The sequence below is a fragment of the Cucumis sativus genome, chromosome 2 (genome assembly GCF_000004075.3).
Source record: "Cucumis sativus cultivar 9930 chromosome 2, Cucumber_9930_V3, whole genome shotgun sequence".
In the NCBI taxonomy this organism is placed as follows: Eukaryota; Viridiplantae; Streptophyta; class Magnoliopsida; order Cucurbitales; family Cucurbitaceae; genus Cucumis; species Cucumis sativus.
Window position 1 is genome coordinate 24,212,143 of NC_026656.2, and position 26,937 is coordinate 24,239,079.

Genomic DNA, 26,937 nt, shown 5'->3' on the forward strand with positions numbered 1-26,937 from the left:
GATGAATAGATAAGACAACTTTAAATAAAATATCTGAAAATAAAAATATTGAAAACTGATGAAAGAAAGGTGAAAGCAAAATTAGGTCTCCATATGTCACGAATCCTTTCTATCGGTCACCAGCTTTCTAGATCATCTATCTTTTTGCTTGAAATATTAAACATTTAAAAGAGTGAATATATAAAATATACTCAGTAAGGGACCCGACCACTACTAGTCTCGCAAGGTGATCTGTTAACCTCCAACCGTGTATGTGATTCGTGGGTACACCTCTAAATCGTGCGAATGAACTTATGGGTAGGAACACAATACATGTGGGGTATAAAGCCTAACAACCAAACTAAAATTAACAGATACACGATAGACCAAACACATGTCACCATCAACATAAACATGACATGAATCCTTAGACATAGCAGTTCACAAACCATAGCTAGTCCATAAATCATGCCTAATGATCAACATGTATCATCAGTCAACATCTACGGAGTTCAACAACAGATTTAGCTACTATCATTGCATAATCTATAAAAAAATTTCATAAACAAATGTGTAGTCTCTTAAACTCACATGTATTTTACAATGTTTCTACATGTAGCCATTACAATGGAGGTAGATAAAAAAAATTCTCAAAAGAACAGACAAATTACTATTGTTTCATAGTTACAATATACTTCTACATTAATCGAATTTATGAGTGAAATATGCTTTACAAAAACTATGCGTTTTAAAATGTCGTATGATGATAATACATTATAATATAAAGTTTACACTTAAATTGAACCTTGTTACCTAAATTTAATTTTGGATATAATTCAAAATTAATTTATGAGAGAATAAAATATTTGAATGAGTTTAAATATTAATTTAAAGTAAATTTGACTCATATTAAAAATATAGGCTAAAATTTAATGTATATACGATACCCATTGTAACTATAGATTATGTGATAAATTTATATATATGTGTGTGAGACTATGATATCAGATTAAATCAATGCATGTGAAAACTTTTTCTTTACCTAATTAATAGTTATTTTGGTTCTACAAATTTTAGGTAACAAAAATATAAAAAATAAAAATAATTAACTTAACAATAAATATGCTAAACAAGACTAACTAACAATGAAGTTGAGTTTAAGCTAACTCCTGATACGATTAATCATTCATTTGAAGTAATTATACCCCAATGTTATTGTACATACGTCATTAGGAGTAAGTTTACACTTCTGACAAGGTGGCAACTGACGTCAAAGCATGTATTTCGAAAGGTATTTCAAACGATGCTAATGGCATTCGAAGAGGATCTCCATATGCATTTTCAAATTTTTTTTTTTTTTTTTGTTTTACTATTATAGGTGTCAAGAGAGTGCATTTTTCTTACATTATAGAATCGTGTGACATGCGGATATATAGTGACAAATATATTAACATATCCATTGATAGTTTTATGTTTGATCTACATTAAGCATGAATATATGTCCTATTGATTTAGAGTTTAGACCCCTAGTTTTGGTCGTCTTATTTTTACTATTAAAAAAGATTGTTTTTCCAAATAAACTAAACAAAGGATGTCCTCGTGGGTTTTCTTGTTTTTCCATTTACGTACTGTCTACTTCCACAAAGTTGGAGTCATACAGAGTTTGACCCTTTCTCACCTTTCTTGTAGTTAATGAATGTTCAATGAAGATGGTAGTTTCTTCTCAACCTATGTGTTATGTGTTACTAACTAAATTAATTGATATATTGTTTCCTTAAATAACAATGTTATTTTCCCCCTCCAATTTGTAATTTATTTTCTTATTTTGTACACTGTTGGAATCAAATGAAGACGTGGACATACACACTCAAACAACAACAAAAATTCAGAATCATCAAACGAATTTCGATCAGCAAAGTCGTGGAGTATGGAACCTAAAATTAGCTTCATTATATTATTCTAATTCACTAACTCATTTTTCAGTTTGTATTCAACCAAAACAAAACACAGAAATATTCACAATTTTTTTTTTATCACAAACCACAACAAAAGAGATGTTGAGTTCGATTAATCAAGATGATTAAAAGAAAAAGGGATGATTTAGTGTGCTATGCTTCTAATTCCCCTCTGCACAAAGGACATGAATTGCTGATTTTAAGCCATTTGAGAATACATGACTTATGAAACATGTGCCCGCATGGGATCCTGCTCACTTCCTTTTCCTTCTCTGTTTTCCCATGGAGATCTTCATAACAAACACTACACTCATCTTCCATCTCTTCCCCTCCGTTCCCATCATATTTCTCCTTCATCAACCTCTCAATCGCCGACCTCGGCGCCCCTTGCCTCACCGCCGCTGCATCTTCTGCTGGGTCCAGGTCCACCCAGTGCGTGTACACAAAATCCAAAGCGGCTATGATGTGGAAGTTGGAATTGAGGTTACCGGCAACCAATTGAAAGGCAAATGAAGAGATCTTGAGGAAGATGGCGTCACAGACGGCGTCGGAGATGTTGTAGGAAGAGAGAAAGCGACAGAGGGAGGAGTGGGAGATGAATGGTGGATCTTCAAGCTCCCGCAGAGGGAAACGGATCAGAGTATCAGAAATTAGAATGGGGGAAGTTTGTTGAAGGATTTGGTGAGAAGGTGAAAGAACCAGTTGGCTGAAATGTCCCAATCGGAGTTCAACGAATTGCAAGGGTTGACCGTTGGTGGCAGCACTGCCGTTGGCGTTGCAGCGAATAGAGCATCGGAAGGAGAAAGTGGTTGGGGAAGACATAGTGATGAATTTGAGTTGAAAGTGAAATTGAGATCAGAATTGAAATTGTTAAAGGAGGGAGAAAGAAGCGGGGGTCTGATTTATAGAGAAGTAGAAGCATAAAGTTACCGTTAGCATTTCGAATTTTGAATAGATTTTACGAGATCGGAAGAAGACTTCAACCGGTGGATGGATAGATGATCAACGACTGAGGTTCGTCATCACTAGGATTTGATCAACGGCACTTTTTCAGCTTCCTCACTGTCTTCTCATTTTACTGTTATTTTCTCTTTTTTCCTCTAAAATAAAAACAAAAAGTAAATGAATTATATTTCTTTTTCTTTTTGAAAATTTACTTAAAAGTTAAAACTATCCTTTTCTTTTCAATTCCGAAAACTATTTTAGGACAATTACCAAATGGGTTTTTGTTAAAAGTAATGATAAATAAAACAAAATTATCAAATAATTGGCCATTTTTCTTCCATCTTAATTTCTTTCAAATTCATTTTTACTAAGAATCAAAATAATACACTTAAATATAATAATCCGCCATTTATCTATTTCTATATTTTTAAATGTTAGTTCATCACAATAACTATATGTTAATCATAAGTATTGGTTAATAGTCACTTACATTTTTTTATTTCACACTTAACTATATGTTAATCATAATAACACTAACTAATGGAGTTAGATTGTATTTGTGATATAATAGTCAATAAATTTATAACTATATTTTTAGCTTAAAATTTTGGTTGGTGAGAAAATTGGCGTAAATTTTCGATTTGAATATACTTTTAAGTGCTATTTTTTTTTAATTTAACCTCTTTAAAACAAAGTTAATTTACTAATTAAAACACATGTAAAAAAAAAAAAAAAGCCCAAAGAAGTCACACTTAGACTCTCAATTTCGCGTTGAATGTTTGTGCGTCTTATTTTTTCACATTACAATTGTATACCAAAATCTAAACAATCTGACATAATAAATCACTATCTAATCCATATAGATAAGTGATAAATCTAAATGATCGTTTATTTTAACAATTGTGTATCAATATTAAAATGATCCGGATACAACACTATCTACCAAGATCATTTAGATTTGGTAGAAGATCGTGTACCAAGATCGTTTAGATTTAGTATTATGAACGATAATTTACCAAGTTTTTTGAGTGCGTGTTGACTCAAATATTTTTTTGTATTGAAGGGATAAAAGCCCTATGACAGCCGAATAATTTAAAAGTTCATTATTCAAATTAATCTGAGAATCTTAAAATACCAATACATTAATTAATTTGAGAATCTTAAAAAAAATTTTAGAATAAAAATTCTAAATAAACACTAAGCATGCTTTTAAATTAAAAGGTACATAGAACTTACTTTTGATGACGTCTTTGAATCTATAAATCACCGAATTGAGTACACCACTCGAAGACCTTCCAATAGGATGAGATTGATTTGTGAGAACTAATTGGGATGGAAAAAAGGTTTAGAGAAACTATTTTCTTTTTGCACAGCAAAAAGTTTTGGTTTTTTTTTATAAATTTTGTTAAAGAAAATTGTTTTCTTATAAATATTTATATCTCTGTTTACTTCTTGAACTAGGAAAATGAGTAGGAGAGAATGATTCTCTAGTCAAATCTACTAACTAACAATCAATTAGTTAAATCATATTTAATTAATATTTATTCAAATCTATTCTATCCAATATCTTATAGATATATATTAATATAATTAATTAAATTATATTTAATTAATATTTCATTCAAATCTTATTTGCAATGCTATCTTACAAATTTAATTAAATCAAATTTAATAAAATAAAATAAAATTATTAATTAACTCTCAAATTAATTAATAGTTAAATTAAATATCTTATATTTAACTTAAATTAAATTTGAATCATTTTCAAATATAAGTTTCTCCCCTCAATAATTCTAATATGAATTAAATTTACATTAAATTAATATTTAAATTTATTTAAATGTTTTATCTAATAAGTTAATTTAAAATCATATATAAAATTAAAATTTATATAAAGTTTTACGAACTTTATATTATTATAACGTATTACTAACATCACATTTTGTTTAGAGTTTTTGTAAAAATAGCAAAAAAAAAACAAGTTATAATAACGTAACTCATTGTATTTTCTTAAAATAGTTATTCCTTTAATATCTCTCCAATAAATCTCTCTTATACGGTTAATTACTTGTCATGTTATTTTTTATATTTGCAATATTAGTGAAAGAGTTAATGTGTTTTTTTTTTTCTGAATTTCTTTTTGTCATCAAATTTTCTTTTATTTTAACTCCTTATTTATTTTCGAAAAAAAAGAAAAGTTATATTCGTGGTTTTTACTCTAACCTTTCCCCGGCCATAGCTCTTCGCGCTCTCTCTCTCTCTCTCTCTCTCAGCTCAGGTTGTGCGCATCGACGGATCAATGGCGTCGAGTCTGTTCAAAGTGCTTCTTGAATCTTCTTCTAACATCCCATCTTCTACGAGAAATCTGAGTCTTGTTGCCAATCAAATCGGCCAGCACACCGCCAAATGGATGCAGGTATCCACTAATTTCTCGCTAATCCCCCCTTTCCAAATTTTTACTTCTTCTACGCCCGTGTTTGATTTGATTTCTACAGATTCTGTCTTCTCGTTTACAGTTCCTTATTCTTTCTAACTTTACCTGATAACTGATTTAGAGCTTGGGTCTGAAGGCTCCTTTAATGTTAATGTTGTTTTCTCAAATCGATTGTTATTAAGTGGAAATTAATTCGTGTTATTTTAAGGGAAGAGAAGAGAAGAGAAAGAAGCTTTTTTTCCAGTTTCATTGATGGATGCTAAACCTTTTGGTGGTCATCGTTCACTGAAGCGAATTTATCTAAATTATACAAATATTTTATCTCATTAGCTATCGTGCCCTCCCATCCCTACTTAGACTATGTCTTATCTTCTTCATGTTTTGTGGGTTTTATGTGTACATGAAAATTATCAGAGAATATGCCTTTCAACCTTTAGAAATATTAACTTTTTCATTGATCTTTGAGAAGTTACAAGCTATTGACTTCCTAAAGAATGCATAAAAGTTGAAAAGAGAACTCCTTCAGGTTGTATTCATGCTGCTTGCAGCCTAAGAAAAAAAAAGAGAAGAGCTGTCATGAATGACTAGGTAGTGAACCCCTTAAACAAATGGAAGGTCCTATGACTGTCGATGTTGATTTATAATGGCTTTCATATCTTCTCAATTTTTTTTGAACAAGATACTAGAGGAAATGGATTAGTAGACGCACTAGGATATATCAACTAGATTGACACCTCCATAACATCCTCATCATCTTCCACTCAATTATTATTATTACTATTTGTAAGAAAACAATTTTTATTAAGCTACAGGCCATGAAGAGACAATCCGAGGCAAAAAGGAACTATGACTACTAAAAGAGGTTCATTAAGAACCAAAACTGAAGGAAAATTACAAAGTACATACTGGTACTGGAAGACACTTAGATAGAGGTATTGAAACAAGTCAATCCTCACATCCCCTCCGAAAAATCCTTGACCTTTTAAGAATCCTCCAGTTTCTTTCAAACCAAATGTACCCAAAGCTATAAGCTGCTTGCCTCATAATTTCCCCTTTACCATCAATGCATTTACATCCTCCATTGTTGAATATAAGTCTTGTGTTGAACCAAGTGAACACCAGATTTTGAGATCTATTCCCCCACCCCACACACACAAGATAAGAAACAAATTCTATTGATGTGAAATTTACAAAAGAAGGATGATGGCCAAATCAATAGAGTTACAAATGATTTCTCCAATTGGTCAAATATATCTGACATATTTATTGCCTTGTGACATATTTATAGAGATCTTGCCCTGAATTATTTGCAGAGAGCTTGCTTTTGACTTTCGAGGTGTGTTTTGTGTGGGTATGGCCATATGGTAAAAAGATTGAAACTATGTTTCAGGGTATGCTTTCTCTCTTAATGAGTTTGCAGTTGTTTTTGGAAATTTGCTGTTTGAGGTTTATCTTACTTGATTTCACATTGGAGAACTTGTAATTCACCTATAGGTGTTTGGGATTTTACTCTGTTTTATTCATCAATGAAATTATTTTTTCATCTAAAAAGGAAAGGTTCTCAACTACAAGAATGCATGTTTGACATGAACCTCTGTCTTGTGAATCTCTAGGAAAACATGAGTGAGAGACCGTCAGATTTTTGACGGACCTAGGGTTCCTGTTGAATGTTCTTTCAAACCCAACATTTCATTGCCTTGCAGTGGGAATGTCACAAGTTTGAAGAATTTGTACTTCAAAGGAAACAATTATCTTTGATTTTTCTAACAGTAGTCTAATCTGTTGCACGGTTGCAGCATTTACCGTTCTCATGCATTTGAAGCTTAAATCAACCCTTCAAGTCAGAGAATGTCATTAGCAGAGACTTTATATCACTCTAATGATATGATGGATCCGATCAGCTCTTTGTTGAAATATGAGACTAGAGGACTCTTTGTTGCATAAGATTTTGCACCGTGTCCATTAACTAGGAAGGCTTGAGTCAGTCTAACAGTGGAGATTTTTCCTATCTTCTAAGTTTGTAGCATGTACAATTGTAGATTAATTAAATTAATTTAGATAATTTGGACTGCCTTCAAATGCTCTAGAGTATATGAGAACTATCCACGGTTTTTTATCTTTCTCACAGATCAATTCTTCATAGCCCTCATGCATTTTTCACATTTTCAAGAAGTTTTGAGTTGTGATAGTAGGGTCCCATTCATGTTTTGACAATTGAAAGAACCGTAATTGCTTGGGAAGTCTTCAAGTAGGTTATTCATCAACACCTTCTGTGTTGCTTAACTATTCTTCATGTATTTGCTCGTTGAGTTATCGATCCCTATGCTCAAAGCTGGAAATTAAATTTCTGTTTCCTCATCAGTTACATACTCTGCATTGCAGCTGTCAGTACGTTTTATAACTGCATCAGTTTCAATGGCCTTGTGATTTTTTATTATGCTCTTGGGATTAAGCCAACATTTTTCCTTTAAGGAGATGCTCATTTTCTGCCTTGAGATTTTATCAACAGTGTATTATAACACAAATCAAGCCTCCATACCAGATATCAACATTCTTCCTTTAAGAAGATGCTATTTTTAAGGAAAAGTGAACCAAGTGAGGAATATTCTTTTAGATAATGAGAGGCAAAGTCCAGGAATGTTATGGCTCTACGGCTGTAAGAAAATTTTGGATGCCCAGATGTTAACAAGAAGACAAACGGATAGTAACAAATTTCTGTAATAACCCATACAAGATTGCAATGGACAAGGTTTGGGCGTGGATGTTATCGATTAGAAGTCCTTAAATATAGTTTGTGATATCCCAAACTTCATCCTAATTTGTGGTTCACAACTAATTATTTTGGAACTTAGGTAAACCAAGTTCGATATTTAAAACAATAAAACAATGATATTTGTAACAAAGGACTGTTTTTTAGCCCAAATATTCTTTTTAGCTTGCCTGTCATCTCCCACATTTACAAGTGATATCCCATGGCCTCATTTTGCTTATGGAATATTTTTGTCTTGACCACTGTTCTCTATTGATAATTCATACATTGTTTGACATTTTGAAAGTTGAATTTTCTTTGGCATGACCTCAAAATATTTTGCTTTCCGCCATCTCTATCCTTAAATTATTGAGTGTCTATCAAGTTTTACTGACTGTTGCGATATGTTATAGTTCTTTCTCAATTTATTTCGTTTACTTCTAAGAAATATCCTTCCATTTGTTGGGAATCCGATATTACCCTTTGTGATCCTGTCCAATGCTGAAGGATATATGAGAGTTTTTATTTTATTTCCATCTCTAGGATACAAGTAAGAAATCACCCATGGAGTTGATCAATGAGGTTCCACCAATCAAGGTTGCAGGCCGTATCGTTGCTTGTGAGGGAGGTTAGTACCTTAGTGCATCTCCATACTTGTGTCCACGCATGCATACTTTCCAAGTAAATGATTTATTATGGAAGGTATGGTTCCTTATTTGGATTCAAACTCTTGCTGAATGCAGACAGCAATCCTGCCCTTGGACATCCAATCGAGTTCATATGCCTTGATCGGGAAGAGCCTGCTGTGTGCAAGTACTGTGGCCTGCGCTATACTCAGGGCCATCACCACTAGAAAATGTGCAAATGATTATTCCAGCAAGCAACCCAGAACTTGGAAAGACTATCCTACCTCTCTAAACTCAGACTTCTGTAATGGTTTATACTATTGGCTGCATAAATTAGGAATTTAAGAATTCCATTCACTGAGCACTTCGGCCGGTCCATTGTCGTTTGCCAAATTTGTTCTATTGCACTGTCTAGTGAACATATCTTGTTGAGTCTAATACCCAATAAAAGGTTTTAGATCTCTTGGGAGTTGCAAGCTTGAAATTGGACTTTTTATAAGATCACCATTTTTAAGGGCACAAATGTTCATTTGGCTCAGTGGTGTTTGAAATCAAATGAAATTTGTTCTTTCGTACGTAAATCTTGTTTCTTCCTCATTTTGATCTTTTTCCTCATCAAACTTGCAATTTATTTTCCTTCACTTGGACTCCTCCTCTGGTTTCTTCTATGTGCTCCTTGGTCTCGCTCTCTCTTCATCCTTAGGTGAGAGGTTGCAGAACGAAAAAGGATGAAAAGGATTTAAAAACACAAATAAGGAAAAGAAGAGTTAGCAATGAAATGGAAAAGGAAAAAAACTAGACTTTTAGAATTGGGTCATTTTAGTAATTTCGTCCTATACTAACTTGAGGACCTTATTTGCCTACATTTGCCTAGTATTACTATGGCACATATTTCCATTGATTATATTAGTTCATAGTATTAATTTATTTTAATTGGAGATTTGGTTGTATTGTAGAAAGCTTAAAATTTATGAATTTCCATGCTCAGGCAGTAACATTGTCTGGCTCACATAATTATTAATTCTTTGCTCACTGGGTTAACTATCATCCACCAAAAACACATGTTATGAAGGCATTGCTTGAGAAATATATTCTCCAATGTAAATAACGAAAGGCAAGTGATAGTTGCAAATATAATAGTTAGATTCAAATGATTCATAATCCTCCATAAAATTAGTGCAAGCTTCATAATCCTCCATAAAATTAGTGCAAGCTATCACTTGCCACAAAAGAATTGCCTTATTGAAGGAAGAAAATGAATTGCTTAATCATCTTTCTATACCTTGTGTTTAACAAATTATGAATTAATTAAAGTATACATTTTTATGTAAGATGTTAGCTCTATCATACTGAACAAAGTTTTATTATAGTTTAAATTAAACACTTGAAAACATATTTCAACAAGGTTGAATCTTACGATAAAAAAAAAAAAATCATTTATCCCTAATCTTAAACTTGAGTTCCCAAATCTACGACTTTTGCAAAACTTTGTCGAGTTAGAGGAAACTGTCACAGTCAACATCATTTAGTTAAAAAAGTTGGATTGCGGATCGTTTCATTATCCAATTAAAGTCCTCTTAAATTCATTCACTTCCCATCTCCAACCAACCTTGACTGCTTTCCCATAAAAGTTTCGCATAAGAACAGAGGCTCTGAAGAGAAGTAAATAGAGATTTCACAAACAAATGAGAAGCTGAGCTTCAACCTTAGAGAAGAAACTTCTCATTCACGTAGTAAGTTTCCACTTGTTATCTCAACTACAATTGAATATCATGCCAACAACAAACATTACATCAAATATTAGTCGCATTTATTTTGGTTCAACATGTGGCCCGCAAGGATTCCAAAACTTGAACCAATATTAATGCATAAATTCACGAATAACACTTCAGAGCAACATTCTCACAAGTCTCATCTCTAAATCCAAAGTTGGGAACCTTTGAGAAAACATTTTCCTTTGTATTTTTAGCTAAAAAATCAATCTATTTTTTCCATAGCTGAAAACTTGTAAATTGTCATATATGTATTCTTGATAAATTTAGGAAAAAGCTCAATCAATTTATACCATTCTCCTCCCGGTCCTTGCTTCTTGAAATTTAAAAGAATTCAAATATAACGGAGTTAAATCACTCCAAAATTTACTAATCCAACATTAAAAACTGAAATCCTTTGTATATGTTGTACAAAATGGTAGATTGAGATGATCAATCCAAGGGGCGGAAATCTTTTCACCTACACATTCATTATTTTATGTAACTTGTTAGAAGTTCGTAGGAATACCTTGTAGATCTTCTATATGACCTCTAGAACTTCAATTAACAAATGACATTTTAAATACCCAACTGGTGGGTACAAATACCACTTTAACTTTAATGTAATGAAGACTCACATCAGAGAAATACAAAAAATTTCCCTCATCAATGAATGGACAGCCTCTAAAACAAACTACCAGACAGAAACCAATCAATCTTCCTCCATCTCAAAGTACTAGCCTCTATAATAATATCATATTATAAAATACCTTTAATTTTGCACACCGCCTCCTTCCGAGGCAGCGAGTTTCCTTCTCTGTTGATGTTCAGCAACCTTATAATCTACCACCTCGCGAAATAGGTTTGGATCAAGCACACACGTCTCACTACCATAAACAGCAGCTTGTACACTTGCCATCAACTTTGCTATTTCTCTCCCAGAAAATCCATCAGTTTTTGCAGCTGCTTCGTGTATGATATCATCAGTCAACCCCTTGATCTCAATCTTCTTTTGTTGTCCTTTAAAAACGTTTTGGAACAAGCCAGACTTCCTCAATCCGGCATTTGCTATGTATTTTTCTAGATAGAGCTTCAAGAGCTTGAAGCGCTCCTCTTCCCCAGGCAAGGGGAATTCTAGAACTTCATCAATACGATCGCCTACAGCTGAATCGAGATCACCAGGGCGATTTGTAGCAAGAGCAAGAACAATATCCTTTGACTGGTCACCAGTGCGAAAAAGAAGAGCATTGAGTGCACTTCTTTGGGCTTCACTCATGTATGTTTTGTTTCGCCTAAAAATTGAGATAGTACTCAACTATCAGTGGTTGAAGTTTCATCACATCAATTAGAAAGCTTGGAAAGGGAAGAAAATTTTCAATTGTATTAATTTTTATGAGATTATAATAAATGAATGAATTATAGAAAGTTTCTATATAGTGAGAAACTAGACCAAGAATGAAGTGCTATAGTTGATAGATCATGCTTCATTACAGATCTATTAAACAGAAGAAAAATAAAAGAGATTGAATAAAGGAAGAAAATAACGTTCATTTATATCAAGCAAGTTTGACATACTCGCATAAAAATGCATCTGCTTCATCAATGAAAAGCAGTAAGCCCTTTCTCGATTTCTTAGCCCAATCAAATAACTGGTGTATCTTAGTAACAGCTTGTGATCCCAGAGGAGCAACATCCCCTCCTGTCATCAATGCATAATCCAGTCCCTATGGGAGTAGATAAAAAAAGAATAAAAAGGTGTTATTAGACAGTAAATAAGAAAAAAGCTGTTACCACATCAGCAAGAAATTCATGACTAAAACTGGTCACTGAACGCGTACAAGCTAGAAAATCATCAATTGACCAGTAGTAGTTTGAGTGTTTGAACAGTTAAAATTCAAGAGTTCAATGCTTAACCATAACTGCACATGTTAATCCGAATATATACTGCCAAAACAGCCATGCAGCCCAGTTCACAGGATTTGTACTACCCCACATTATAAATTGAATTAAAAGAAATTTAATTTTGGAGTGGGTTACATTGATGGATTAAATCTTAGGAAGAATGAAAATACAAAAAAAAAAAAAATTCCTCGCACATGAAGGCCTAAATTTAAGAGAATTAGTATCCGTGATAATGTCAGATATATTAATTGATGTTGATTCTATTATTTTGAAGCCTTCAACAATTTAGCCAGAGAAGATATAGAAGTACACTTACAGATTTGCGAGCTAGCTCTCTAGCAGCCATTGTCTTTCCTGTTCCAGGAGGGCCATAGAAAAGCATGTTCCGGAATGGAGCCTGATGAGACTTTGTATTCGATGTTGCATTTGCTAGTTGTTCTATCCGCTTCTGAAGTGAAGGGTGCAAAATTACATCTCCAAACCCATTTCCCTTTTTTGAGGAAGACCCCTTATCCGAATGTGATACAGTGTCCTTGATACGTGAAAACAACCCTGACCAAGGGTATTTCCCTCGAGAGGACTCTCTAATCAATGATGGCTGACCTAATATTCTATCCACATAGCTCCAAACCACCTTCGCACCCTCCCTGCAGTAAAGGAAAAACCATAAACTCTGCAGTCACAGAACAAGAATGGAAAAAAAATGATCATATGCACAACAAAATTTATGAAACTTAATCGACCATCCATTGTAAATGGTATAGAACAAACCAGATTAAAGTGATGTACAAGTAGAATTATGGATTAGTATATTCAGTTCATGATGACTGCCTCACTATTGTCAATGTAGCAGGGGAAATAAATGTACTTACACAATTGCTCAGCATACCTTATAGTGAAACCTGTCTCCTAACCAAAAACATTACAAAACACCAAGAGACAAAAAACACACAATGGAAATTGGAACGACAAATCTTCCTAATAGCATAAAGTGAAAAATAAAGAAAGTTTATCTTCCAAAAAACAATCCATTAACTTGTTTAGTAACAAATGACTACCAAGACAACAATCATCCACTCATCTTTCTGCAAAGATGCCAAAGAGTGGAATCCCTTTACAAGTATCACTCTATTATCAAAAAACAAAAGCGAATTGACCCAATAGTCAGAGTGTGGTAGCACAGAACAAGGCATCATAATGAATATATAACTCCGCACCTCCCTCATCAGCAAAAACCTATCCTCAAAAAAATTTCTGCTGTAGATGCCCCAAAGAGTAGCAAACATCTGATCTGTCAAACAACCTTCCTGCTTATTAGGAAGGGTTCAGAACAAAGTAAAAGCCCAAAAAGAAAAAACCAAACTAGCTACTTTTGAATGAATTCAAATCCAAATCTAAATACCAATAAATTGCAATCTCAAAATCTTCATCTGAAAATGGCAAATAAACATTTGACGCAGCTGAAAAGAAAAAAGGCAGGCAATAAAGAAAATATTTCATACAAATACAAAAATCCTAACAAAACCTTCTAGCGCATGCAAAATACCTTGTTGTGTAAATGCCTGCAGCTAATGCAGTAATTCCACCAACAGCAACTACCAATTTATTTTGATCAGTCAAAATGGCCTTCAAACCTCCTGCAAATGTTAATAATATCAATATCAGACCAATTCTTCTCAAGTACTACGCCCATTTTTTTTTTTTTTTTGGAAACAGAAAAAGAACATTTCGTTGATGGAATGGAAAGAGGCTAATGCTCCAAATACAATGAAACAAGGGAGCAAAAATACATGAACATGGAAAATTGGCTACAGCTTGTGAGTATAGAACCATTTTTCGTAGAAAATTCTATAAAGTCACTAGCTTATTCTATATGGGCTGTGATGCATTGGCATTCAAAACAAAACAAAGAAACATGAAAGTACTTAGCCCCCAACATAAAGGCCCTACACAATAACACAAACATTAACTGTTATCATCAAGAAAATTTCTTTTAATATTAATTATTAAATCACATTTCAAGAGCCTTAAATTGGTTAAGGTCAGCCATCCCTTTATGATGTAAAGAGATAATCAACTCTCTGCTCCTCTCCAAAAAGATCAAAAGGTAGGGCACAGAGAAAACATCCGGCACCATTGTCCTCCAAAAGAACAAGTTGTTAACCTTGTAGCAGGTTATTCAAGATGCTAATCACCCAGTAAATAAACTAATTTGATCATTTTTAACATGGCCTCATTATTTTGCGTGTTTGAGATTGGGCATTGATGATTTAAAAGGTTCACTTTACAAACAAAACATGTGAAATGGATTGGCTGGGAGAAGTTTAGAGGTAACAAAAATTGATGGAGGAACATATAAAGAGGCATACATAATTTCAATTTATTCACGAGAAGAAAAAGCTTAGAAACAAAGACACTTTAGCTAGTATGTTCGTGTCTGACACATGTCAACCACTTGGACACTCCAACACTAGTTGGACACACATATCAAACATTAGTTAGCAGCATTGATGTGTTAGATACCAGTTGTACAAAGTCAAAGTAGGCCCAAGTTTTATTAGACATGAATTAAACCTTCGTTAAGTATACTAAATAAACACATATGACAAAAAAATAAAATAAAATAACAAAGTTTGAGAGCAAAATACCTCAAACTAGTTTTTATATAAATGTATACTTCTATTGTCTTCAAATTTTCTCATTGTAGTTAAACATATATACATCTTTTAAATGAATATTTTAGTAAATGTGTTCTTGCCATATCAATTCCCTAGATTTCTTTTTCTAATTTAAAAAAATTGTGGTTCCGTGGTGTTCATGCTGAATCCCTGTCTCGTATCCATATCCGTGTTTCTTGAGGAAAAAGCATATGCTTGTCATGGAATAGTTAAATTGAAATATCATGGAAAAGTTGTTCCATTAATACCTTATGCTTACACTATTGATCTAAACTTAATACAGTTAAGGTAATACCTCCAATATGATCAAAAGTAGTATTAATTGCAGCAATCCATTTCTCTCTCTCTGCATTTGCACGATCAACTAGCATTCGCCTGTTTACGTCTTCAGCAAGTTTTGCTTCATGGGCTCTTCCTTCTGCTTCTGCCATTGCCCTAACTCTGATGGTCTCACGCTCTATCTCAGCCTTCTCCCTCTCTGTTTGCCGTCTTTGGGCTTGAATTTGCTCTTCAGTAGCTCGACGTGCTTGCTCTTGCCGAATTGATGACTCTTCTTGTAGTTTTACAAGTTCTTGATTCCTGGCTCTTTGATACTCATTTTCTGCCTGTAAGCATATAAATCAATAAATTTGGGGGAAAGGAGCGTGCATATTGAACAGATTTAAAAACTACTCAACTTGGAAGTTAGCAAGCACCTACCTGCATCCTCTTCCTTGACAATTCATCCTCGTACCGTGCCATTTGGGATTTAGTCTGTGCTTGATGCTGAGCTAACTTCTTCTGCTCATCATATATAACCCTTTGTCTTTCCTACAATGCAAACAAGAAAAACAAATCCATCATAAGTTGGAAACATAATGAATTGATGTATTACACATTTCTTATCTTTCCCTTTTTCTTAACAAATATATAAATATCTGTTAAAGAATAAGCACATTTTTCTGTCGCCCAAAACAACGAAGGAATTCAATGCAACATGAATATTGCTTTTATTTTCAATACTTTCCTACCAATCTAGTAAGCCTTCTAATTTGATAGACAAAAAGAGTTTTGTTTTCATCCTGTTACAAGCCTAGAAGTTACAGTTCATATAAATTACAATTGACAACCTATTTCCAGATTCACGACAATTTAAATATGTAAAACTCAAGTACTGAATATGGTGAAGTTAAATTTTGAACAAATATAAACTTTTCCCCCTCTTATAAAAAATGATCTCAAATCAATTTTAGCATTTTCAAGAATAGGTCCAACACTGGATTCAGACCTTCAAAAGTTATCCATTAAAGAAAAATACAAAGTAAACTGAGCATTGTTCAAAGGACATAGAGAGGGTATTGATATTATCAGAGTAGTTAACTGTAAGGACTGGCAAAACATACGGTTTCAGCTTGTGCTTGCATAGCTTTAAACTCAGCTGCCTTTGCCTGCAACTCTACTTGTCTTGTCTCTTCTTGCTTCTTCATGACTTCAAAAGCCTACCCCCAAATGAGGTCAGCAAAGGGCAAAATATAAGATTTTGAAAGTAAACGAAAAATAACATCATTTCCACGATGATCACTTCATATTGCGGTTGAACTACACTTAGAAACAGATCCAAAAAAAAAAAAAGTTTCAAATGATGCAAGCAATGAAGTGCTATTAAAATTGGAAAAAAAATTAACAAACGGGAGAAACTAGATAACTGAAAATTTAAAAGTAGTAATTACTAATTTAAAGCCACCAACTCAAGAAGAAAAATAAAATCAGTTTGAGCATATTTTATTCGGTACTAGTATCTTAAAGAATTTACTGGTTCAGAATATCTACTTTTGCAGCTTCATCCTTTCTAAACCTTTGCTTGTTTCCAGCTGTAGTATTGTACAAGCGAAAGGCAAATATAAAAAATCACCATCCAAAAGTTCTAACAAGCAACTAAAAACACAGAACATACAACAACAACAACCCTAACCTTCCAGAGAAGAGAACAATAAACTCCTACCAAAAAAGTGAAAAAGAACATTAAAGGTCAATAAAAAAAAACAAAACGAGCATCGAAGCTTAAATAAATTGAAACCTTCTTGGCATGCGAAGAGGTAGTGATCTCTCTAAGAGCTTTGGCGCCACGCTCGAGCGCTTCCGGATCAAACCCAGAAGAGGAGGTCCTCGGATTGTCATTACGAGGCTTTGGGGCAGAGGGTTCAGGATTAGAAGCAGGTGAGGAAGACTGTGGAGCAGGAGAAGGCAGAGGAAGATTGGCGGGAGGAGAAGAGGAAAAGGGAGGAAAGTTGAAGGGGCCATCGGCATGGGCGGAATGATGTTGGGATAAAGACGTAGAGGCTGCAATGGCGGAAATTAAACCCACGGCATACGTCGTCTTGGCCATTTGGTAGAAAAATCGGAGCAGGAAAGCTGAAAGAAACCTAGAGCTCGGCTCGAGGTTTCGTGTTAGAGAGAAGCCAGCAGAAATGATAGGGTTTTAAAGAGGTTTTAACAAAAAAAGGCTTTACTTTCTCTTTCCAAGGGTTTAAGACAAATCTATACTTCAACATGAACTTTGGGCCCAACTATTGCATTTTGCATTTTGCATTTTGCATTTTGCATTTTGCCATATATATATCTCAAATGTTTGTTTACATTTTCATAATTTACTCTATTTTTTTCCTCTTAATTATTAGTTACCTTTTAAAGATAACAAATCTAATTTTATTTACTAACCACTTTTGGTATTTTGATCGATTCATTATGTAGAGTTCCAAAATACGAATTCAACACAATTTGAATAGCTAAAACGAAAAGAGTTGTAGCTGAAACAAACTTAACGGAAAAAAATCTTGAGTTGGATTGTTAATTTACAAGTATACAAGGCTTCAACCAACAATTCTCTTCTTTTCATTTTTTTGATTGAGAAAGAAATTTTATTTTGTAAGGATTGATTTGTTGAGTGTTTTAACATTTAAATCTACTCTTTGATAGAGTTTTTTCTCATCTTGTTCCTTATTTTCTAAATACATTATAGTGGTTACTCTTAGAACCTAAAAAATAGTGGTTCTAACGATTTGATCCTAATTTGTGGAAACGATGGAGTTTGCTTTTGCACTCCGTAAAAAAAGTAGTGTAACAATTGTCTTTAATATGTGGATAGAGTCAAAAGTTTTAGTGATATGCACTCAAGAGAAGCTTAGGAAGTCGATGTAGGCGAGATTTTGCTTAACCACCCATACAAACAATGGTCAAGATATAGATGCAATTCGTTGATTGCTAGCATCAATCATTTGTTTCACTATACTTTAACATTTGTTGGATCGGCAACCCTAAAGGGGGGTGAATAGGGTTTAAATAAACTTTTTGACAAATAAAAAGTAAAATCAACTAATTAGATATTTTTTAAAATTTAAATAAAGAACTTTGTAAACTTTGTTAAATAACAAGATTGATAAAAAGATATGAATGAAAGTATGCAATCAAACTCAACCAATAAGAATATGTAACTAAAATTAAATTAAAAAATAATTAGAAAAGAGTTAGAGAAGAAGACACCGTAATTTTATAGTGGTTCGGTTAAACTCAACCTACATCCACTTTCCCAAGCACCTCTTGGGATTTTGATTGAAAATCTTCTTTGGACTCTTTCCACGGATTTGAGCCGAACCGATTCTTGCTCCTTTTTCGGGTTCAAGAGTAAACCCGATCCTTTCCACGGGTTAGGATCCAACCGTTACAATATGTTGAAGTTTTTAAATCACGCAAAAGAAAAACTCTCTAAAAGAGTGAGTATACAATTTGAAGCTCACAAATTTAATCCTCACAATACAATAAGAAGCTCTATGAAAAGAATAAAAATTGGAAGCTTTAGAGAGAATAACAATGTTGGCTTTTTGCACTTTTTGAGGATTGTAAAGATTTTATGATCTTGTGTAAATGTGAAGTATTTAAAAAGAGAGGAAAGATAAATTCAAAATCATTTGCGTCATTAGATATAAGTAAAAGAAAAATGAATGGTTGAGATTTAAACTTAATTAGCCGTTAGACACCATACAAATAATAATATAATAATATGTCTTTTCAAAATACTTTATTTAAAAAGAAATCAATAAAGCAATTTCACCCTCTTTTAAAATAACTAGCCGTTAGACACAAGAAAAAATAATAATATTAAAATCATTTTCTTTTTAAATTCATTTTCTTTATAAAAGCCAATAAAACATAACAAAAAGCCACATTTGTTACTCCTTCATTGCTCCAAGTGGCTTTCTCTAATTGGTTCAAATTGAATGCTTGGTAGCCACGTCAACATCTCGGGTATTTTTCGTTAACCTTCTTTTAGCAATATTTTCTTCATTTGAACTTCGATTTGGGTGATTCAAGAGGCATTAGAATCATTTTTCCAAGCTCTATGATATGGTCTATTCAAATTAATAAAATTGTCAATAAAAAAAATCAAATTTGTTATCATCAAAACATAAATTAATTGAATAATTAAAATAAATTAATTTGAGATTAAGGGCCAAAAAGCCAACAACATCAACATCTCTTCCTACAATTTCATTATCGTCAAGTTTTGAAATTGTCTTTGGAAAATGGCTAATAACATCAATATCTAGTCTTGCAGATTCATTACCGACTAGTACTCATAAAGGAGCAACGTCATTGAAATGTTTTTCTAACCGTTCTTATTTTTTTTTCACCATGTTTCAATGAAATATGAAAGCATTGCTAAAAGAAGAAACGCAATTGCATACCTTCATTTTTCTTGTTTGTATTAGAAGTTAAATAATTAATTTAGCAAGTTGTTAAGTATATCAATACTTTATTCATTTACCATTTGTTGTTATCTTATCATTAGTTTCCCAACAACCAATAGTTGCTCTCCCTTTATGTATAAATACCCATTAGTGACAAAAATCTCGACACTAACTCCTCTGATGTTTCGAATACCACTTCGATTGAAGTCCCTAATCTTAGTCGGTTTTCAAGCTCCCCACAACCACCAACCAATCTATCAGAATCCTACCTCAATCCATACTTCCTACGTCATAACGATAATATGAGTCTCTTACTAGTCACAGAGTCTTTAACTGAAGAAAACTATGCTTCGTGGAGTCAAACCATGATCATTGTCTTGTCAATCAAGAACATGCTCAGATTCATTTATGGAACTATCCCTCAGCCAATAGGTGAACTTCTTTCATCTTGGATCTGAAATAATAACATTGTAATCTCTTGGATTATGAACTTTATTTTTGGAACTATCTAGGCAAGCATCTTGTTTATTGACTCTACCATAGTTATATGGTTGGACTTATAAGAACGATTCCAAAGAAAGAATGCTCCATGCATCTTCTAACTCAAGAGAACTCTTGCAACTTTTGCTCAGAATCAAGACTCTGCTAGTATGTATTTCACCAAATTCAAGACTCTGATTGATGTATTCAATAAGTATCACCTTGGATGCACAGTGGTAGTGCTTATAAATACGCAAAATAAAAGATATGACAGAATTCCTTCAAACCAAATATCTCATAGATTTTCTCATGGGACTCAATGAGTCTTTTTCACGTGCTTGAGCATGCTATTGTTAATGGATCCACTATCGACTTTAAGTCGTGCTTTCCCTTGGTTCTTTAAGAAGTACAACAGAGGTCTATTGGAGCTTTCTCCTCTCTCCCTTCCGTCGTTGCTTTGGTAGTCACTACATCTCCTTCACAATCGATCAAATGTTAAACAACGTAAAAATAGATTGCTTTGTTCTCATTGTCCCCTTGTTGGCCACACCATTGATCGTTGTTACCAGTTGCATGGCTTTCCACCAGGGTACAAATCCAAGCAACAAGAATAAGCAAACAACTATACCCCTCCACCTAATACGACAAACTCTGTCATTACAAATAACAACCAAACCATTGCTAATCCAAGCTCTCAGTCCACTGTCGATGCCCTGTTATAATGCAAAACTATACTCAACCAACTTCAATCACAATTATCCATCTACTCATTGGCTGCACCAATAACAAATATCACAGCTTCTTATATTGCAAAAATTCTCTCTAAATTCTTGGATTATTGAATCAAGTGCTTCTACACATACCTATTTCCATAAAGATGCTTTCATCACTCTTATGCCATGTTCTAAGCCAGTAAGCTTGCCTAATAAACAACCATTCAAAGTATAGTAATGAATAATGTCATGTATATACCTTACACGAGATTCACTAATAAATGTTCATTTCTCTACTAATTATTGTATGTTTCAGGACAAGTACACTTCAAGGGAGATTGGTAGTGCTAAACTTCATCATGGCCTCTACTTTCTTGACTCGCCGAAGAAAGTGTCACACGGCCCTCTCCCATACCACCTATTCTCGACTTGAGACATAGTGTGAAGTCAATTGATATCACTCCCCTCCTGAACGAAATCAATTGACCCTGATTACTGCTCACTTTAAATTCTAAACAATCTATCAAATTAAAGCTTAAACATATGGCCAATACAACAAATAGAGATTAAATAAACTTCCTTACATAATCTCTGAAAATAAGTCAAGGGTAAACGCCATTAAGTACATACCACACTTTGAACCAAACGAAAACTAACAACTTGACTAACTTAACTTCACACATATATACATAACATGACTTAACTTAAAATACCTAACTCAAACTTTCTTTTCAGTTGCTATACCACAAGAATCACAAGATAGAATCTGAGGCATCCTTATGGGCCCTCATCCTGTGATATGATATTTACGAGAAGAAATCTAAGACACTAGTAGTGCCCTCGCTCATTACAGCTATAAACAATGAGATGGAATCTGAGGCGCTCTTACGGGCCCTCATCTATTTGAGTAGTGTCATGTCATTATGCTTTGAAGTGCTAAGTGTCATTTATTGAGTTCAATCAAATTGAATTTGTTGTTGTTGACCTAGACATGCCCCATTCCTATGGAGTTTGTTGTTTTCGCTTTAGACATGTCCCCACCCTCCTTTCTTATTTATTTTGTTACGTTACACATTTCAGATTTTATGCACAAATGGTCTTCTATACAAAATTTTGATGTTGAAATCGGATGAATATGAAAAGAGTATTTGGTTCGTATCTTATAATTTTTTAAAGAAAGATCATTTCATGATTCCAAGACTTGTAGGAATTTTTTGTTATGCACAATACTTTTGAACAAATGTAACTTCATAGTCATGACTTTGAAACTAACTTTGGACATCCATTTACTTGATGTAACTTCATACTTATAACTTAGGTTGACATTTGCTTGAACTATTTATAAAATTATTGAAGTTTCTTGACATATATTTCTTGTGATAAAGTTGGTGTTATTTCATGTTGTCTAGTGATAGTTCTTAAGATTATTATATTTGACATTTTATAACAGATTTATATAATAAATTGGATATTTTTTTATTTTTATTTTACAAGTTTGATTCATATTTGCCTCTTGTTGAGTAATATTTATGTTTTAATTTTTTTTGTTAAGTATTATTGTATCAATGTTGTACCAAAAGTTCATAAACCCAACCCAACCTATTTAACCAAGTGCATTTGGATGACTCACCCAAATGGAGGAAAAGGGCAAAATTTTCATAAGGAAAGAAACTTGCTCATTCATGGGATGAGCATTGCAAATGAGGTTGGAAGAGAAAATTTTGGTGGATTTCATGAAAAGGAGAAGTGGAGATAATACTTTTCTTCGTGGGGGAGAGAGATCATTGTGGTGTGGAATAAATGTGGATTTGAGACTGTAACACTCAGATTTAAAATGAGAGAGAAATTACTCACACAGTTTCTTTAATTAGCCTCTTTCTAAAAACTGGAAAATCCACAGATAAAAAATCTATCTTTTTTTTTCTAAAAAAGAAAGAAAAAGGGTTTAGAAATTGATAGAAATCAACTAAATTTTTTGTATAATTATTATGAATCAGTATTCATTGAAATTGGAAGATTTAAAACTCAGAGACAAACACAGCATTAAACCCTCTTTCTCCAATTCCTGCACCACAGTGATGGAGTTTGTTTATTTTAAGTTGTTTTTTTTGTTGCTTTTATGATAGCTTTTAAGAAGTTTTATGATACTCATATTCATAATAATAAAATGCAAGTGTTGAATTCATTAATAACCACAAAAGAGATCAGAATGAATGAAGTTGGTAAACAAATATGATTAGGATCTTGAGAATCTCAATTTGCATCCTCTGAAACAATTATTTGTACATAGTTTTTACAAATGGAAAGCCAAGAGAATTCAACTCTCAAAAGTTTAGTACACATTTGCATTCAACACCAATAAAATATATATATATATATATATATATATATATAATTAAAAAAATAAATCCAAGGTACTATAAGCATAACTATTGAAATAAATCTGAATTTCTGGAAGGTAGGAAAGTTTGGCCCGCTTCATCTCACCTTCGTCAAGTAGTAGCTGTGGACATTTATAAGCATACAATTTTTTTAATTTGGTGAGACGTAGAATTGCTCCTGTAGAAGGCAATTTTTTCAATTTTTTGCAATTAGAAAGACCGAGTGTTTGCAAACATACAAAGTTTCCTAACCATTCTGGCAAAGCTTCAATGCCTCCAAAATTTTTAATGGACAGAAATTCCAAGGCAGTGAGGTGTTGGAGTTGTTGAGGAATTTGCGTTACACTATTGTTGCTCAACTCATCCTCGACTAAAGTAATTTGTTTAAGGGAAGGAAGGTGCTGAAGGATGCCAAAATCATAATTATGCATATTTCCAACGATTTCCATTTCCCTCAAATTCATGAGATGACATAAATCTTTTGGCAGCTTCCTCAACGGACCAATGTTTAAATAACACAATTTCGACTTATTTCTCATATCTATGCTCAAATTTGAACATTGGTCTATTCTCACATGTCGAATGGAACTACAAAAGTGTAGTCCATTTGGAAGTTTTGTCAATTTATTACAGTGTGAAACGGACAATGACTGAAAGTGTTGCATACCATTTTCATAGAAAACTTTTGGAATGTTTAATAATTTAGGACATCTACTTATCTCCGAGCATTTAAGATTGGGAAAACTTGTAATATTTGATGTTAATCATTTGCCATTACTTCTTTCCATTGCTCTAAGTTGATCATCTCATACATTACAAATTTCTCAAGCTTTGGGAAGAACCTTCTTTGGTTTGGATCATTACCATAGAACTCGTTGTCTATAATTCGGACACCAAGGAAGCTGTAAATCTCAAGTTCCTTTAGGTTGTTTAATTGTCCAAGCATTGGAAGCTTTACACAATTAAAAGATGAATACAAATGTATCACTCTTAAATTCTCAACAAAAATCTTGTTAGGCAAACGTCTTTCTGCAAAGCTGTGGATTATTAATGATTGGAGATTTTGGTTTGGTTGAAGTCCTTCCAACACCTCCAAATCATTGTAACTGTTGTTATCTTTTCTTTCCATATCCCAATTCAAGTGCAGCTCTTTTAAATTCTCCTTTTCTGCCAAGTTTGCTCCATTGGCTTCCTCTTTACTTTCAACTTTCTCCGAACACAAAAGACTCAAACTACCTTGCAAGTTTTTCAATCGACCCAATTCAGTAATCTTACAACCTTTTTCAAACCCGACTACAAAATGAGACAATATTTGAAGTTGAGTCAAACGACTTAAATGTAGAGGCGTTTTGTCAGAACTTACCCATAATTCCAAGTGCCTTAAACTTGCCAAATTTGTAAAGTTCATCGGAAATTCTTCAATCTTTGAGTGTAGGAACTTCAATGTTTGCAAATTATGAAGCGAAACAATAGATTCTGGAAATTTTAATCTCATTGAATTACTTGAAATCTCAAGTGTTTCAATTGACCAATTGACTTGGATAACTTCTCACTAGAAATCTTCAAAATACGCAAACAAACAAAATTCCTTATCTTAAAGTGATCAAAAAGTGTATGATCTATATTGTGAGGAATCTTTTGAATGAAATCAATCGTGCGTAGCTTGCATGCAACGTTTTGAATCTCTTTCTTCTGAAGTTCCTTCTCCAATATATTGCTAGGATTTAGTCGCAAATTTTGATCCCTAGAAATTGCTATTGCAATATCATGTACAAGATCATGCATCTTATAATATTCTCCCATCTTTATTTCATTGGCAACTTGAAATAAGCACTGTGACAACAAGATCTTGAAGTACATGTCTCCTACATTTTCCATCGTCACATTTCTTCCTTCTTGTGGTTGAAGAAAACCTTGTGCCATCCATATTTTAACTAGTCCTTGTTTTTCAAACACAAAATCCTTCGGAAAAATTGAACAATAAGAAAAACATTGCTTTATGATGGCAGACGATCTACACTTAATTTTAATGAGACAAAACAAAATTTTCCTCTTGTATTGGAGTTTTTAACACACTTTTCAACATTTCCTTCCATCTCTCAACATCTCCTTCAAATTTTACTGCCCTTCCTAAAACTCGTGCAACTAATGGTACGCCACCAATTTTTTTGACTAACTCTTTTTGAACGATCCCCAAGTTTGAAGTCATTGGATAATCCATATGCATTTGCACTTTCTTTAAATAAGGACCAACAATGATCATTAGATAATTTACTTAAAAAATAACTATGACATGTTTCCATGATTTTTGCAACTTCAGCACTTCTTGTAGTCACAACAATACTATTCTTAGAGTTTTCAGTGATCTTGAGTAAACAACATTTCAACTCATTCCATAGAAAAGAATTTTCGTTCCAAACATCGTCAAGCACAAGAAAATACCGTTGCCCAAGCATCTCTTTTTGGAGTTCACGAATAAAACTTCCTTACTATCCCCTCCATTAGATTAAAAATGGTGCCTTTTAGATTTTGTAAAATATTTAGCAAAATCTTGTTGACAATAAATGGTTCAGAGACACAAACCCATACAGTTTTATCAAAATGTTGTCTAACCAACTCATGGTTGAAAACTAACTTTGCCAAAGTTGTTTTTCCTAATCCACCCATACCAACAATGGGTAGGATAGATGTATGTTGATTATTGCTACCATCAATCACTTGTTTCACTATACTTTCAACTTCAACATCCCTCCCCACAAACTTATGATCTTCGAGTTCTGAAATTGTCTCTCGATATTGACTAATAACATCGATCTCAGGACTTGCATTTTCATTTCCCATTAGTCCTAAAGGAGCAGCCTCAAGGTAATGCTTTTCTAACAATGTTATAAGAGTCATCATTTTTTTTGCCATGTTAAGACGAAAGATCAAAGCATTGGTAGAAGGAGAAAAGAAATCACACACCTTCTTCATTTTTCTTGTTTGGACCTTTTGTCGAAGATCTTCATAAACAATTTCGTCTAATAGATCATCGGCTTGATAAACAAGATGTTGAAGATCGTCCCACCCACATCCTCACAGAATATCAAGATGTAATTTTCTCATGTTGATATCGCGTAAGAAAGCTTCAGCCTTGAGTAGCCATTTTTGGAGGTTGGAGAGATGTTCCTGGAAGCCCCATGCTAGTCGAGTTTGCTCCCCTGCAACCTTCAACACCTTCTTCAACATTTCTTCCACAGCAAAAGTCCATAGGAAATCAGCCATATTGTGCAATTCTAAGGTTCTGTCTCAGAAAGAAAGCTCAAATAATGATTTGGAGAAGAATTAGATGTAAAATACAAATGATGTATGAAAAGAAATGGAAGTCTTTGCAAGTCAATGTGGACTTGGGACAGAGGAATGTAGCTTCACAGAAATTAATGAAATGTGGTTTGAAATTAAAGGTTGTGGCATTATCATATTCATACGTAACCCAACAAATAAACTAAAATAAATAATCAATCAATCAATCAATAAATCCCCATTTGTTACTCTCAGGCTCAACTATTTGGCTAAAAATTGACGTGCTACTTGAGTTCGAGCCAATCTTGCCACTAAAGTAAGTTTATTGTGTTAGATTT

General features: G+C 33.3%; 3 protein-coding genes and 2 pseudogenes across 3 annotated transcripts; 1 reads left to right on the forward strand and 4 right to left on the reverse strand.

The window, feature by feature from the left end:
- Positions 1 to 1,325: 1,325 nt before the first annotated feature.
- Positions 1,326 to 3,084, reverse strand: LOC105434768 (RING-H2 finger protein ATL16). Its single transcript, XM_011651917.2, has one exon. The coding sequence runs from the start codon at positions 2,754 to 2,756 to the stop codon at positions 2,088 to 2,090; it is 669 nt and encodes a 222-aa protein (XP_011650219.1). The 5' UTR covers positions 2,757 to 3,084; the 3' UTR covers positions 1,326 to 2,087.
- A 1,984-nt stretch (positions 3,085 to 5,068) lies between these two features.
- On the forward strand, positions 5,069 to 9,269 carry LOC101204899 (NADH dehydrogenase [ubiquinone] iron-sulfur protein 6, mitochondrial). The gene is made up of 3 exons (XM_004151797.3): positions 5,069 to 5,295; positions 8,606 to 8,690; positions 8,806 to 9,269. The coding sequence occupies exons 1-3, from the start codon at positions 5,179 to 5,181 to the stop codon at positions 8,913 to 8,915; spliced, it is 312 nt and encodes a 103-aa protein (XP_004151845.1). The 5' UTR covers positions 5,069 to 5,178; the 3' UTR covers positions 8,916 to 9,269.
- Positions 9,270 to 10,796: 1,527 nt separating this feature from the next.
- Positions 10,797 to 17,490, reverse strand: LOC101204659 (ATPase family AAA domain-containing protein 3-B). The gene is made up of 8 exons (XM_004151796.3): positions 17,076 to 17,490; positions 16,402 to 16,497; positions 15,719 to 15,829; positions 15,315 to 15,624; positions 13,888 to 13,978; positions 12,658 to 12,988; positions 12,015 to 12,163; positions 10,797 to 11,731 (listed from the first exon to the last, which is right to left on the reverse strand). The coding sequence occupies exons 1-8, from the start codon at positions 17,382 to 17,384 to the stop codon at positions 11,212 to 11,214; spliced, it is 1,917 nt and encodes a 638-aa protein (XP_004151844.1). The 5' UTR covers positions 17,385 to 17,490; the 3' UTR covers positions 10,797 to 11,211.
- Positions 17,491 to 23,188: 5,698 nt separating this feature from the next.
- Positions 23,189 to 26,381, reverse strand: LOC101222040 (annotated as a pseudogene).
- Positions 25,242 to 26,323, reverse strand: LOC116402047 (annotated as a pseudogene).
- Positions 26,382 to 26,937: the final 556 nt, after the last annotated feature.